The sequence below is a fragment of the Sapajus apella genome, unplaced genomic scaffold (genome assembly GCF_009761245.1).
Source record: "Sapajus apella isolate SASKATOON/1434 unplaced genomic scaffold, GSC_monkey_1.0 scaffold2, whole genome shotgun sequence".
Lineage (NCBI taxonomy): Eukaryota > Metazoa > Chordata > Mammalia > Primates > Cebidae > Sapajus > Sapajus apella.
In genome coordinates, this window is record NW_022436942.1 from 47,220,103 (window position 1) to 47,233,049 (window position 12,947).

The 12,947-nt window shown below is 36.1% G+C and overlaps 1 protein-coding gene across 5 annotated transcripts in view; it reads right to left on the minus strand.

Annotated features, from left to right (window-relative positions):
- The window catches only part of KITLG (KIT ligand), an 84,928-nt gene that overhangs the window by 45,888 nt on the left and 26,093 nt on the right, over window positions 1-12,947 (minus strand). For all 5 annotated transcript variants that reach the window (XM_032297208.1, XM_032297201.1, XM_032297195.1 and 2 more), the window contains one exon: window positions 4,632-4,745. In XM_032297208.1, coding sequence (XP_032153099.1) covers window positions 4,632-4,745 — 114 coding nt within the window. The remainder of the gene's footprint in view (window positions 1-4,631; window positions 4,746-12,947) is intronic.

The following is a 12,947-nucleotide window of genomic DNA, read 5'->3' on the forward strand; positions in this document are numbered from 1 at the left end:
GCCAATGATTTTGGGGCGCCAGTGATTCAACTTTATATCATCCTTATACACAAGAATTGGTAGTAACCCACAAAAAAAAAAAAAAAAAAAAAAAAAAAAAAAAAATTAAGATGACAACTTCAGGATTCTTTTCAAGGTCATCTTTCGTTAGTAAAGAGTATCTAAATAAAGATAACCATTTTTTCCTTTCAAATAGAAAAGATTAAAAATGACAATATTTAGAGAGTGTATTTCATAGACATACTTTATGACAATGATTCCAATTAAATAATACTAACTGAGCTTCTACAATATGATAGCTTCTTAATCACAATAAGATAAAGTTACTATCATTCAGGAAATAAAATTCAGTAGGTTATAATGATAATTCATAAACTAGTTGAAAATTACATCTTAAACTACTGAGAAAGCATTATAAATTATGAACTGCATTACTGTGCTTCAAAGGTAGGTAGTTATGGGGTCAAAGCTCTACTCAGCTATTTCCCAAGTGATGATGATCAGGTTACTAAATATCACTAGATCTCAGCTTCCTAACCAGTATATTGGGGTTAAAAATAGGGAACTCATAAGGTTATGAAAACTAAGTAGACAATCCATACAAAGTGTTTCTGTAGGGGGTCTAGGTACTCATAACTATTGCTTTAAAAATCCAAGGAGCAGTCTGTGCACAGTGGCTTACACCTGCAATCCTAGAACTTTAGGAGGCAGAGGCGGGAGGGTCGCGTGAGGCCAGGAGTTTGAGATCAGCCTGGGCAACATAATGAGACCCACATCTCTACAAAAGAAAAAAAAATAAAATTCAAGGAGCAGAAGACATATCCAAGTAGCTTATTGTATAAAGGAAGAACAATGCTTTCCTAACAGTAAGATCGATACACTTGATAAATAATATAGCAATCTAGAGAATTTTAATAAATATTATTTCTAATGGTCCTTTTTTAAAAATACAAAAAGTCTTAAATTTAGTTTTAAATAGAGAAAATTTTCTACTGATCACAGGAGCAGAAATTGAAATGCTAAATATTGCAACCTAATAAAATAAAATTTAAAAATTACTTCTTTTTCAAACTATTGTTTTTCAAAGGTCAAACAAAATTATGGGAAACCTTCACTTTTAAATAAATGATATACATGGGTCATTTGAAGAAAAGCCTAGAATTCATCCAGAAATGGGAATATTCAGAGACTCCAGTTCTTCACTTTAATGCAGTGGTAATTCTACTTGAGGAACATAATATTTGAAGAGGAAAAACTATCAGAATTAATCAAAATTGTCTATTTAAAATGTGAAAAGTTGTTACATGAGGATATTTTTTATTATCTCTCATTATGTTAATCTCCATGAATCATGTATAAATATAGCCAACTTGAAATAAGTGCCTACCACAAGACCAGGGAAACAATAGATTCCTTTGTTCCAATCCTATCTTACTAATTTTTAGACTGACCTTGAAAAGACAGAGTAATTTCACCTTTACAAGATGGGGATGAGACCTTAAAAAACATTTTGAGGAAGACACGTCATTACCCAATAGAAAGTTAAAGACAAAAACTTTGTTCTCTTTATCAACAAAATCATATTGCGTTAAATTGCCTCAAACGAAGAAACAACATCACCACAGAGAAGAGCAGGGAGAAGACACAGAGAAAACTAATTTGAACTCTTTCAATATTTGGATTACCTTCTTATATGAACACTTACAACTACTAAATGCTGCAACTTAACTGTCCCATAGATACAAGTTATAAAAGCTTGATTCATCCTCTTCCCAGATTACTTGACCCTTTCTTTAGGTAAGTCTGAGTTTGCCATTTAAAACAAGTCTTGCAACATTTTTTAGAAGCAAAGCAAAACGTTCTGTAAATAGATCAACTATTATGCTTAGTAAACATGCCAGAAGCATTTCGAATGAAAACCATGGGGACTGTAGGGGCAGTACAAAGTGTTCAAGAAGATATTTTTTTAAAAAATTGACACTAAAGTCATAAATCATGTGCTTCTGTGACATGAGAGTCACCTCAAGCAAATAAACATAAAATGTGTGGGCACAGTGTAAGTTGCCACGTAATGCAAAGACGGAACTGGTAGCGGCTGCAAAGGAATGATTTCCATTGAAGGAGTAACTGTGAGCACAGGCAAAAACGTACTGTCAAGCCACTTTCTTTTCCCTCACATAAAATGTAGCAGATTATGTCTGCAAAGCAAATTCCTCTCATCCTATATAACCTCCTTTAGTCCAGCCATTATTGAGTAATTCCAAGAGGTGCAACCTGAAAAAATATCATTATGGAATAAAATAATTTCAAAGCTAAAAAGGGTCTCCAAATTTCTCTGCTGTAGTAGTTCTTACCCTCTTTGGGGTCACAGATTTCTCGGAGAAGTGATGTAAGCTACACACTATCCTCAGAAATGAACATAAGGCATATGAAGGCAGCACAATTCTGAGCTTCATGTGTAAGCATTTGAAGTTCATCAGTCCTAGATTAAGAACTATTGATCACGTCCATGTTCCTTATTTGAAAAATCAGGAAATTGAATGCCGGACAGACTCAGTGATTTGTCCAAGGCCACACCCAGGCAATAGTGGAGCTGGTATTAAAACAACCCAGTATTCCTGACATCCATCAAGATGCTCTGCCCCACCATTCTTTAGAGAAAGGCCGTGATTATCTACATCCATAAATCTCAACAGTCACTCATGTTGCTGTTAGAATAAATGACATTAATAAGTTAGGACAGAAACACCCCACTTCTTTTCAGACATTAAAAGACACACAATAAGCAATATGGCCTAAGCAGTCTTGATACTTCTACATAAATAACTTTTATGTAGGTGCTAACTGGAAACATTAGGGTTCTTACACCCCATCTCCACAAGTTGAGATTCAGTATTTCTGCAGTGATGCCCTTAGAATTGAACCTTAAATAAGTCCCTAAGAGACTGTGATTTGCTGGTTCTAAAGTAGTGACCTACTTTAAACAAATTTTGAAGATTTGTATTAATCTGGCATCCTTATAAATCTATACAACACAAGTGATAACTAGTCATATTAGGAATTGAGATTAAAAAAGAGTCAAGACATTTTGGCTTCTAAACTTTGACAGAAGAGACCATCTAGAGCAATGGCTCTTAAACCTCCTTTCAGAAATTTGTTAAAAATATAGATATTTGGACCCTTTCCTCAGACTTATCAAAGCAGTTTCTCAGTGTGGACCCAGGCACCTCTCATTTTAATCAGCATAACAGGTGATAGTGATGCTCACTGAAGTAAGGCACATCATTTCTTCTTCACTCATCCAGCAAACATTTAATGAACACCTTCCACTAATATGCACAAAATTTAGATTTTAAACACATACTGTCCTTTTAGTATTGTTTCTTGTATCACAAACTAACAAGCAACTCAGGGAAAAAACCATGGTCTGTTTTTAAACAGTATGATTTTAAAAATACTCCCCTCTCACCCTCATCCCTATACACATATCTATCGGGGTATACAGCAGGCAACTCTTGCATGACTTTGCTCACAGTTCCCTCAAGTAAGACATATTGATACATCTGCTGCTGCTACACAGAAGAATGCTTTTAAACATGAACTCTCTGAGTCCTAAGGAATTTGTATAAATTGTGTCTGTGTGTTTCTAATTCTGTATTGAGGCTAAGCTAGCAAGACTTCAACCGTGGCCTTAAACTTCTGTTTTGAAGTTCTATTATAAACCCCAAATAAAACATATACACCAGGAAATATATATCGAGAGGAGGGAAGATAGAGCCCCTTCTACTCCTTATCCTGTTATCTCATCAAATAAGCTTTTCATCCTTTTCGCCATATCACAACCCTCATTTCTTACCTATTCTCAAATCACTTCCATTCTCTAGTCAGTATTTAAATAACCAGGAAATTTAAAAATTGCTTCTCAAACTTTGTTTATCCTGAAATCATACATGGTTCAAACAAGCATGTAAGATCTCCTCTAGATCGTGAGGGTTGGGAATGATGCATTCCAGATGTGCTATGCCCTCACTGTGTCTTCATCTTGAAAGAAAGCATCTGGAGAAGCATAGCATGGAGCTGGCAGTGACTTAAGGACAGCAATGCCAATGGCTTTTGCTGAGGGAAGAGTTCAATGTGACAAACCAGGGAGATGAGTCCCTTCAGCATGTGGGCAATGAATCACCTCTCTATGTTCCCTGAAGGAGCAAACACCCATTGACATGTGACAGGGTCTTCATGCTGATAGAAAGGGGGAATAGCCATTTCAGATCTCCTTTCGTTAGGCTTTTTAGAGAAGAGTAGGAAGGCATGTGAAGGGGAAATAGAACACACTGGGGAATCCACTGGAGAGATTATGGGGAACAAGCTGGGAAAAGCCCATCAGCACACAGTGAACTCTCCAAGGTCCTTCACTGCCTATGAAGGAGAAGGAGACCAGCAAAGAAGTCACTGCAGTGGTGTGCATGACCTTAAATATCTCCCTACCTGTTTTCTATAAACCCTTTATAGTAGCCCAGTGATTCCTTTCCTAACCTTAGGAAAACAGTACGTTGGGGCAAGAAAAATCTAAACCTTTGATCAACAAGCACAGGAAAAACAGCCACATTCACTGTAAAGCATTCCTTACTTACCAATTTAGTGACGTCTTTTACATTATTAGTCACACGATTCCCGCAGACCCCTTCAGTTTTGACGAAAGGATTAAATAGGAACAGTTGAAGATAAATGCAAGTGAGAATCCAAGTCTAAATAAAAACAGAAAAATTGCTTGGTGATCATCAGTTAAAATCTGTAACCATTAAAACTTTTAACATCTAATGCCTTGATGCACAAAAGGCCAATCTTAATATATGTATTAATATCTGTCTTTAATATGTATATTAAAGTTATTGGCTAAAATGCAATGAAATGCTACGCATTCAAGCTATGCTCACCAAAGTTTTAAAAAGTTTTTGGTAAAATCTGTTTTGAATTATTCTCTCAATGACAATATTGTGAACCTTTGTCAAAAACTTTCTGCAGCCAGTTTCCCATGGCAATTAGGAATAAACTTGTAGTAGCATGTTAAAGACTGAGCACTTAGGGTGTCTTCTAAAACTAGAGAATGCATAAAATTTATACCTCATGGCACCAAAGGAAACCTATTTCTGCTTTAAATGTAGACTGCTTGGCAATTAGCAGCATAATCCCTGAGCACTGGTTTAATAATCTACAATATAGTACACTAAGTTAAAGTGAGAAAGATGCGTATTTTAAGATCTAAGACAGAATTTCACTTAATTTGTGAGACATCAAAAGAATTAATATTTTGAAACACAGCTTTTTAGCCACTTAAGGAAAATAGTTCCTTAGCCAATAGGAAGGCATTCTGAACCTTAGTAGACAGTAATCTGTCTTCTCTCTCTCTCTCTCTCTCTAACACATATATCCTACACATCAGCTTGAAAATAACATTTTTTATCATGTATTATAGTTGTTTTTATGCATGACTTATTTTTCCTTATTACACTATATTTAAAATTTCACGAACTTGTACATCTGATTTATTTTTGTAGTATCTTCATAACACATAACACAGTGCCTTGCACATAAAAAACCCTTAATACATATTTGCTGGGTGAATCAGTGGTCAAGGTAAAAATATATTCTGATGTTCAAATTCAATAACCATTTGTTGAATATATATTATGAGACAGGAACGGTGCCAGTCACTAAGGTGACGTAGATGATGAAGATGCCCTTGAAACTCAGAGGCAGGTAAATAAAAAACACCCACATCTTGTGATAAACACTTTGGGAACAGAGAGAAGGAAGAAATTAATCAATTAACCTTAAGGGGGAGAACAAGTTGCAGGAAGACAGTGCCAAGAAAAGCCAGAGAGAAAATGTGACTCAGGCCAGATTTAGGAGAACAAGGAGGATTTGCAAGGGCTGACAAAGAAAAGATGAGCGTTCCAGGAAAAATAAACTGTATGACAAACCATGTAGATATGAAGATATCTTAAAATATGTGAGAATTCTTTTATGAGCTACCATTCTTCTGTAAAATCTTTAAATTACGCAAGAGTCCAGAGGCACATGGCTAGAAATCTTCCCTATTTACATAGCTAGCCATATTTAAAATGAAAGATTATTATTTTCAATTAATAGCTGCATACTAACTAGATATTACACTAGAGCAAATGATTATCATTCTGAAATTTCTAAAACTACAATGCTAAGTATATGGATATAGTAGTTTGTTTTCAAAATTAAAACCCTGTTATTCCCTTACCACATTGTCTATTTTAGCAGTAATCCTACATAATTCTATTTAAGGCTACTTTGAGCACTGTGACATCACATGCTTCATAGTATCATCTTTCTTAGACCACAATGAAGACTAAGTTGTATAAATCATTTCTGTTTGAGGATTCCTCTTTTTGGACAGACAACCCCTACATGCAGACTCTCCCCTAACAACACAGTTTTCCTTCACATGTGTAAATACAATTTTTTAAACGTAGCTTTCTTTTATATTGTCATTGCTAAGACATAACCTCCCTTGAAATATATTTCTCTAAGGCCCTCTATTCTGATGTGATTTGGGAACTTTCTCTAAGGATCTCTGTAATGGACCAATCTTAGGAAGGACCATAATCATATTCTTGGCTCAAAGAAATGTAACAGCAGAAATTCTGTTACTGGTCTTCACGATGCCTTAGCCTGGCATTGAATAAACACTAGAGAAACATTTGTTCACTCATTCATCTAACAAGTATTTATTGAGCGTCTGGTGTATACCAGGCATTGTTCTAGGTACTAGGCCTATAATGAACAAAAAGACAAAAAAAAAAAAAAAAAAAAAAAAATCCTGCCCTTATAAGGCTTAATCAACAAACATAAGTAACCAGGTTATACAGTATGTCAAAGGGTGTTGAAAGCTATGGAAAAAGAGATTAGAGCAAGGTAAAAGGGATTGGGATCATAATGCCTACCCTGCCTTACTGACAGCAGTGATCTTGGGTTCAGATTGACAGTCATAGTCATGAGTCATAGGAGGTTTTGCCCAGCAGTAAGTGTACTATTGAGCTTTAAACAAGGTTAAGTAATGAAAGAACACATACAGCACCTGCAGAACAGGCTCCCAGGCCATCTCTAATATCAGAAAGTCACTGAACACTTAGAATATGTTTGGCAATGGCAGGTGATGTTGGGTAGGCAGGACCATTCCTTCTACTTATGCATTGTTAGTTGAGCAGTTTTTTAGGGATGTGGCATGAACTTCTACTCATCTTCTAGGACAGCTACCCCAACCAGTACTGGTCTCAAAAATAAAATATTAATACATATCAGTGCATAATATGTGCTTGTAATAAAGCACACATCAGTGCCTGCTACTTAGTAACTTCAGCTGGATTCTCTTAGAGGAAGTATAGATGTACACCTAAAAGTTTCTTGAATTCTTGTTGCAAGAAGGCTTATAGGTAGGGTCAAGTCTCCAGGCATCTGAGTCCAGAGAAGAGCCACAAAACTAACCACACTCTTTTCTTTCCAAAGATTACAGTATGTGCAGAAACAGCTTGAAATTTTTAACAGGGTAATAGTGATAAATGTCTCATTGAGAACACAAAATTTCACCAAAGATTGGACAGAGCTAAGGCAGTGATCCACACAGACATCTGTGGGAAGAGTACTGCAGACAGAGAGGAGAGCTGGTGCCAAGGTTCTAAGGTGTATTTAAGCATCTGTTATTTAAGACATAGCAAGAGTAAATTAGAGAGCAGTAGATTATGATGATGTCAGTGAGACAATAGAGAGGCCGGATCATGTAGGGCATTGAAGGCCATTGCAGACATTGACTTTTACTGTGCATAAAATAGGATTAATTGCAAGATTTTGAGCAGAGGAGGAATATGAACATACTTCAGAATAAAAATAAATTCATTAATTAAATAAGATCAGTCTAATTGCTGTAATAAAAATAGACTTTAGAGTGACAATAGGTAGAATATGAAACAGACAAGTTAGGAGGTTTTTGCTGTAATCCAATCAAGAAAGGGTTATAATAGTACACTGACTGAAAATGGTTAGATTCTGAAGGCTGTATCCAGATAATTTACTGACAGAATATGATTTGAGAGAAAGCATCGAAGGCGACTATGAGGACTTTGGTCTGAACAACTAATTGGAAAGATGGTGTTGCCATCAACTGATATGGGGAAGGCTGGGGGTAGAGAAGGTTTGAGGGCATATCAAGAATTAAGTTTGAGTATGCTAAGTTTAAGATGTTTTTGAGATATTCCAGTGATGATGCAAGGTCAAGATACTTAAATCTAGACTTAGGAGGGAAGTTTGGGCTGCAGATATAAATATGATAGCCTTCCATATATAAGTGGGTTGTTAAGCAAAAGAGTGGATGAGATCACCAAGGGAGTGAGTAAAAGTATAAAAACGAACAAAGGACTGAGCATGCTGTGGTGCTCTAACCTTAAGGGATCTGGCAGAAAAGTTTGAATTATAAAAGAGTCCAACAGAGCAAAGCAGAAAGATCATGGAAGAAAGTCAGGTTTTTTTAAAAGTACTTAAAGGAAAATAATGTCAAACTATGTCAAATGCTGGTTATAGGTCTAGTAAGACAAGGACTGAGAAATGACCACTGGTTTGGCAACATGAAGGTCATTGGTGATATTAACAAGAGCAGTTTTATTCAAATGGTATGGGAAAAAGCCAGTCTAGGGTGGGTTTAAGAAAGCAAGAGATGAGACTAACCAGAAGCAGTATAAATAGCTCTTTGTTTGTTTGTTTGTTTGTTTGTTTTAATAGCTCTTTTGAACAGTTTTCCTTCAAAGGAGAGCAACTGGATAAACAAACACATCAATAAATAAAACCCAGATTGGGTAGTAGCTAGCAAGAAACTGGGGGTGAAGAAAGTCTTACTTGAAAGAAGGTTAAAATACCAGGATGTGTATATGCCTGTGAGGATGATCCAGTAAGAGGAAGCAATTGGCAATATAGGTTGGAAGAGAGGGAACTGCTTGGGCAACAGCCGTGAGCAGGAAAGAAGGGGTGAGACTTAGTTCTCAAGTAGAAAGTGTGGCTTTATATAGGAGTACAGATAGTTCAGTGCAATCAGGCAGAGTGCTGGAATGAGAATGCAGATGCTGGCGGTGTCTTGGGAACAATTCCATGAATAGAGCTAAAAGTTATTGAACATTTACTATATACCAAACATCCTGGATATCTAATAACAAAAAAAATTAACTTTCATATATCCTAATTTTAAAGATGAAGGAGTTAAGGTACAGAGAGGTTTGGTGACTTCTGAGTGATGAAATCAGTAAGCCCAGGTCTGTCCAATTCTAACTCCTGTCCTTTTAGCTACCCTACATTGTCCCAGAACTCCCAAAAATCTGTTAGATCATTTGTGAAAACTGTGATGCAATGGCACTAAAACTTTAATAATTTTGCAAATATCAAGCATATAGAGATGTCTGTTCCATATTGCATGCCACAGCTGAATATTCTACATTATTCAAATCATCATAATTTTTAATATATGTCCTTTGATAGTTTCTTAAAATATGTCTACACAGACTGCTATCATAATTGAAAAATTATTTCATCATTTTTCAACATAAGGTTTTTGCATCAGTTAAATTCAAATATCTTACAAATATATGATTTTTCTCATTTTATAAAAATCTATGGGGTCAAGGCTAAAATTAAATCTCTATGTTATCTTATTAACATTCAAATATCTCTGAAAAACCTCTATTTCTTACTTTATTTTAAAGCTATTATAAATAAATTCATATTGTAATTTAATTTTGCATATACTTTGCTACCATTAAAAATACCCACGTTTCATAAAATTAAAGAATTCATTCTGGCATAGATAACTATTAGGACAGAAGGGTAATCAAATTAGAAATATTGAGAATTTTGCAAAGCATAATGACACCTCCATCAGTATACTCAGAAGAGGTAAAATGCAGAACTTACTTCTTTATATAAAAAGAAATTTTTCAGCATTAATTATTCTACACAGAAGTCTTTCTAATATTGTTCACACATTTTGATTACTTACACAGTGAATTGAAATATTAAATGTTGCTTTTCCTTGATAGTTCAGATTTATCAAATACAAGGAAGACTCGCAAAGCATCTCAGTTATGTAGTATAACGTTCCTTCTCCAAGTGGTCCCAAACTACTGTACTTGTTTGTATAACTTTTTAAAATTTGTTTTTGGTTTCATTTGTTTGTTCCTTAGTTTTTCTGTTTTCCCCAGATTGTCAGGTCATTACTTGCAACATATTTTTACTGCTAACATGCCTATTTCTAGTCTCCTGTACTCTTGATGATGAGCACAACACATGTCCCATATGGGAGCTTACAGCAGGAAATACAATGGCCCCAAAGATGTCCATGTCCTAATCCTTGAAACTTGTGACTATATCACCACATATGGCAAAATGGACTTTCCAGACATGATTAGGTTAAGAACTAGAGATAAAGAGACTATCCTAGACTCTCTGGGTCCATTCTAATCCCCATGGTCCTTAAAAATGGAGACTATTTTCCAGTTCTGGTCAGAGAGAGGTGCAATGATGGAAGAAGGGTCAGGGAAATGTAACATGAAAAGGAGTCAACACATCCTTGCTGGCATTGAAAATAGAGGGAAGGGACCAAGAGTCAAGGAATGTAGGCAGCTTCTAGAAGCTGGAAAAGATAATGAAATAGGTTCTTCCCTAGAACCTTTGGAAAGCAACGCAGTCCAACTAATACTTTGATTTGAGTGAGCCCTATTTTGAACATTTGATCTTCAAAATTATAATATAATAACTTTGTATTCTATTAAGTCACTAACTTTTTGTTTTTGAGACGGAGTCTCTCTGTGTTGCCCAGCCTTGAGTACAGTGGTGTGACTGCGGCTTACTGCAACCTTGGCCTCCCAGGTTCAAGCGATTCTCCTGCCTCAGCCTCCTGAGTAGCCAGGATTACATGGGCCTGCCACCACGGCCGGACTTTTATTGTTTATTTTTGTTTTTGTATTTTGGTAGAGACGGGGTTTCACCAAGTTGGCCAGTCTGGTGGTCTTGAATTCCTGACGTCAGATAATCCACCTGCTTCAGCATCCCAAAGTGCTGGGATTACAGGTGTGAGCCAGTGCACCTGGCCAGTGACTAAATTTTTGGTGATTTGTTACAGCAGCAGTAGAAAAATAAAACACAGCTCAATTGAAATACTTTTGGAATGAATAAATGAACGAATGATGTAGTGTAGTGATGGTCAAGCTATTCCAGATGAGGAAAGTGAACTGCCTCTGCCAGAAGTCTGGGTCCCCACCCTTTATTTTAAGCGGAGCAGCTCACCCTTTTTCTGTTTTATTTGTTCATGCCTCTGAGTAAGATTCTGTTTAAACAAAGGTTTCTAAGGGCAAGAAGAAAAAAAAATTTAAAAACACATGCTTTTGGAAACCATGGGCAGAACATGGATCCAGAAAATCTCTCAGTCCCTTACCATGTGACTTAAACAAGTCAGCTAGTTCCACTCATCCATTTATCAGCCTATAAAATGAGAGTAAAAATAATTTTTGCCTTACCCACCTCTTGAGCTAGTAGTGAGAATCAAATGAGAAACTATTAAAATTCTGGGTGCTGTGCAATTATTTGTTGTGTGCCTTGTGGGCTTTGCTTTGGCTAGGAAACCAGGGAGACAAGTGCTTCAAAAATGTTTGAGTAAAACACTCTCAGAAAAGACTTTATAGAGTAAATCTTCATGAACAAAGAGTGTGACCTTTAGCACATGGATATTTTGACACTGACTTTGAGCTCACACACCTTTTTCGATTTATTTCTTAGTTCTCAATTTTGTTTAGAGTAGCTTCAGTTAATAGACAATTGACTTCCAATTAAATCAGGTGTTCCAACATATCAACAAAATACTTATCTTTGTTTTCTCTTCCTCTTCCTCCAACTTCTGGAAACTCCAAAGGTACAGGCTGCCTAAAAGTGTAGGCATGTGCACATAAGCTCACACACACCCTAATGGAGGTATACTCCTGAAGCAAAATGTCCCCGTTTGTGACTTCTGCTCTAAAATGTATCTTTTCAGTTTGGGTAATCATCTGGTTATTTTTTCTGTAGCATTCTCTGTAGCTGCATATGAGATTTTTCTTTGGATACTTTGTTTTATCATTGTACAACTTTTCTCTCTAGGTCAAGCTCATTGTGCAATAACTCTCATTTAGGGATAACCTTTCATAGCTCTCAATTTTTTTTTTAAACGTGCCTCAAAAGTGTCTCCCATGTACTCCCCACAACACACAAAATTGCAATAACCCTTTCATTGCTAAATGTTGCCTTCAAATTATTTACATGATTAGAAAAAATAAAATAAAATAAAATAAAATAATGAGAAACCTGTGTGCACTGTTAAAACCAACACATGCTGTAGAAACAGTTCTGGTAGAGGGAAGTAATACTGATTAAAATGTATACTAACATCAGTGACAGATGTGGCAGGTCCTTTTCTAGGAGCAGGTTTTAACAGTAGCAGATAGTACTAGAAAGGTATTTTAAAGAAGGGGGTTGGGAGGAACCTACAAGAAGATGAGACTGAAGACCTCAAAGGCAAGGTCTTGCTTAATTTTCATTTTTATTGAGAACCAACCTCAGCAGACTCCAGTGGCCTATTCAATTCACCCAATAACCAAACCCTCCTGAACACAGAGCTTTCCTTATAGTAAAAGGCCACATGCCAGGAAAGGGAGCTACAAAACCCCACTGAAACAGACGATAGATTTAATCTGAACATGTGTTGCAACACATAAGTCACACTGAAGATTCTTTTCCTTCAGTAGGCATTAAAATGCATACAGCCTAAGAAAATCAGGAGAACATATGCTGTTCAAGAAACCGGAAGATACCAAGCTTCTAAACTTGGAAAAACAAAAAAATAAAAT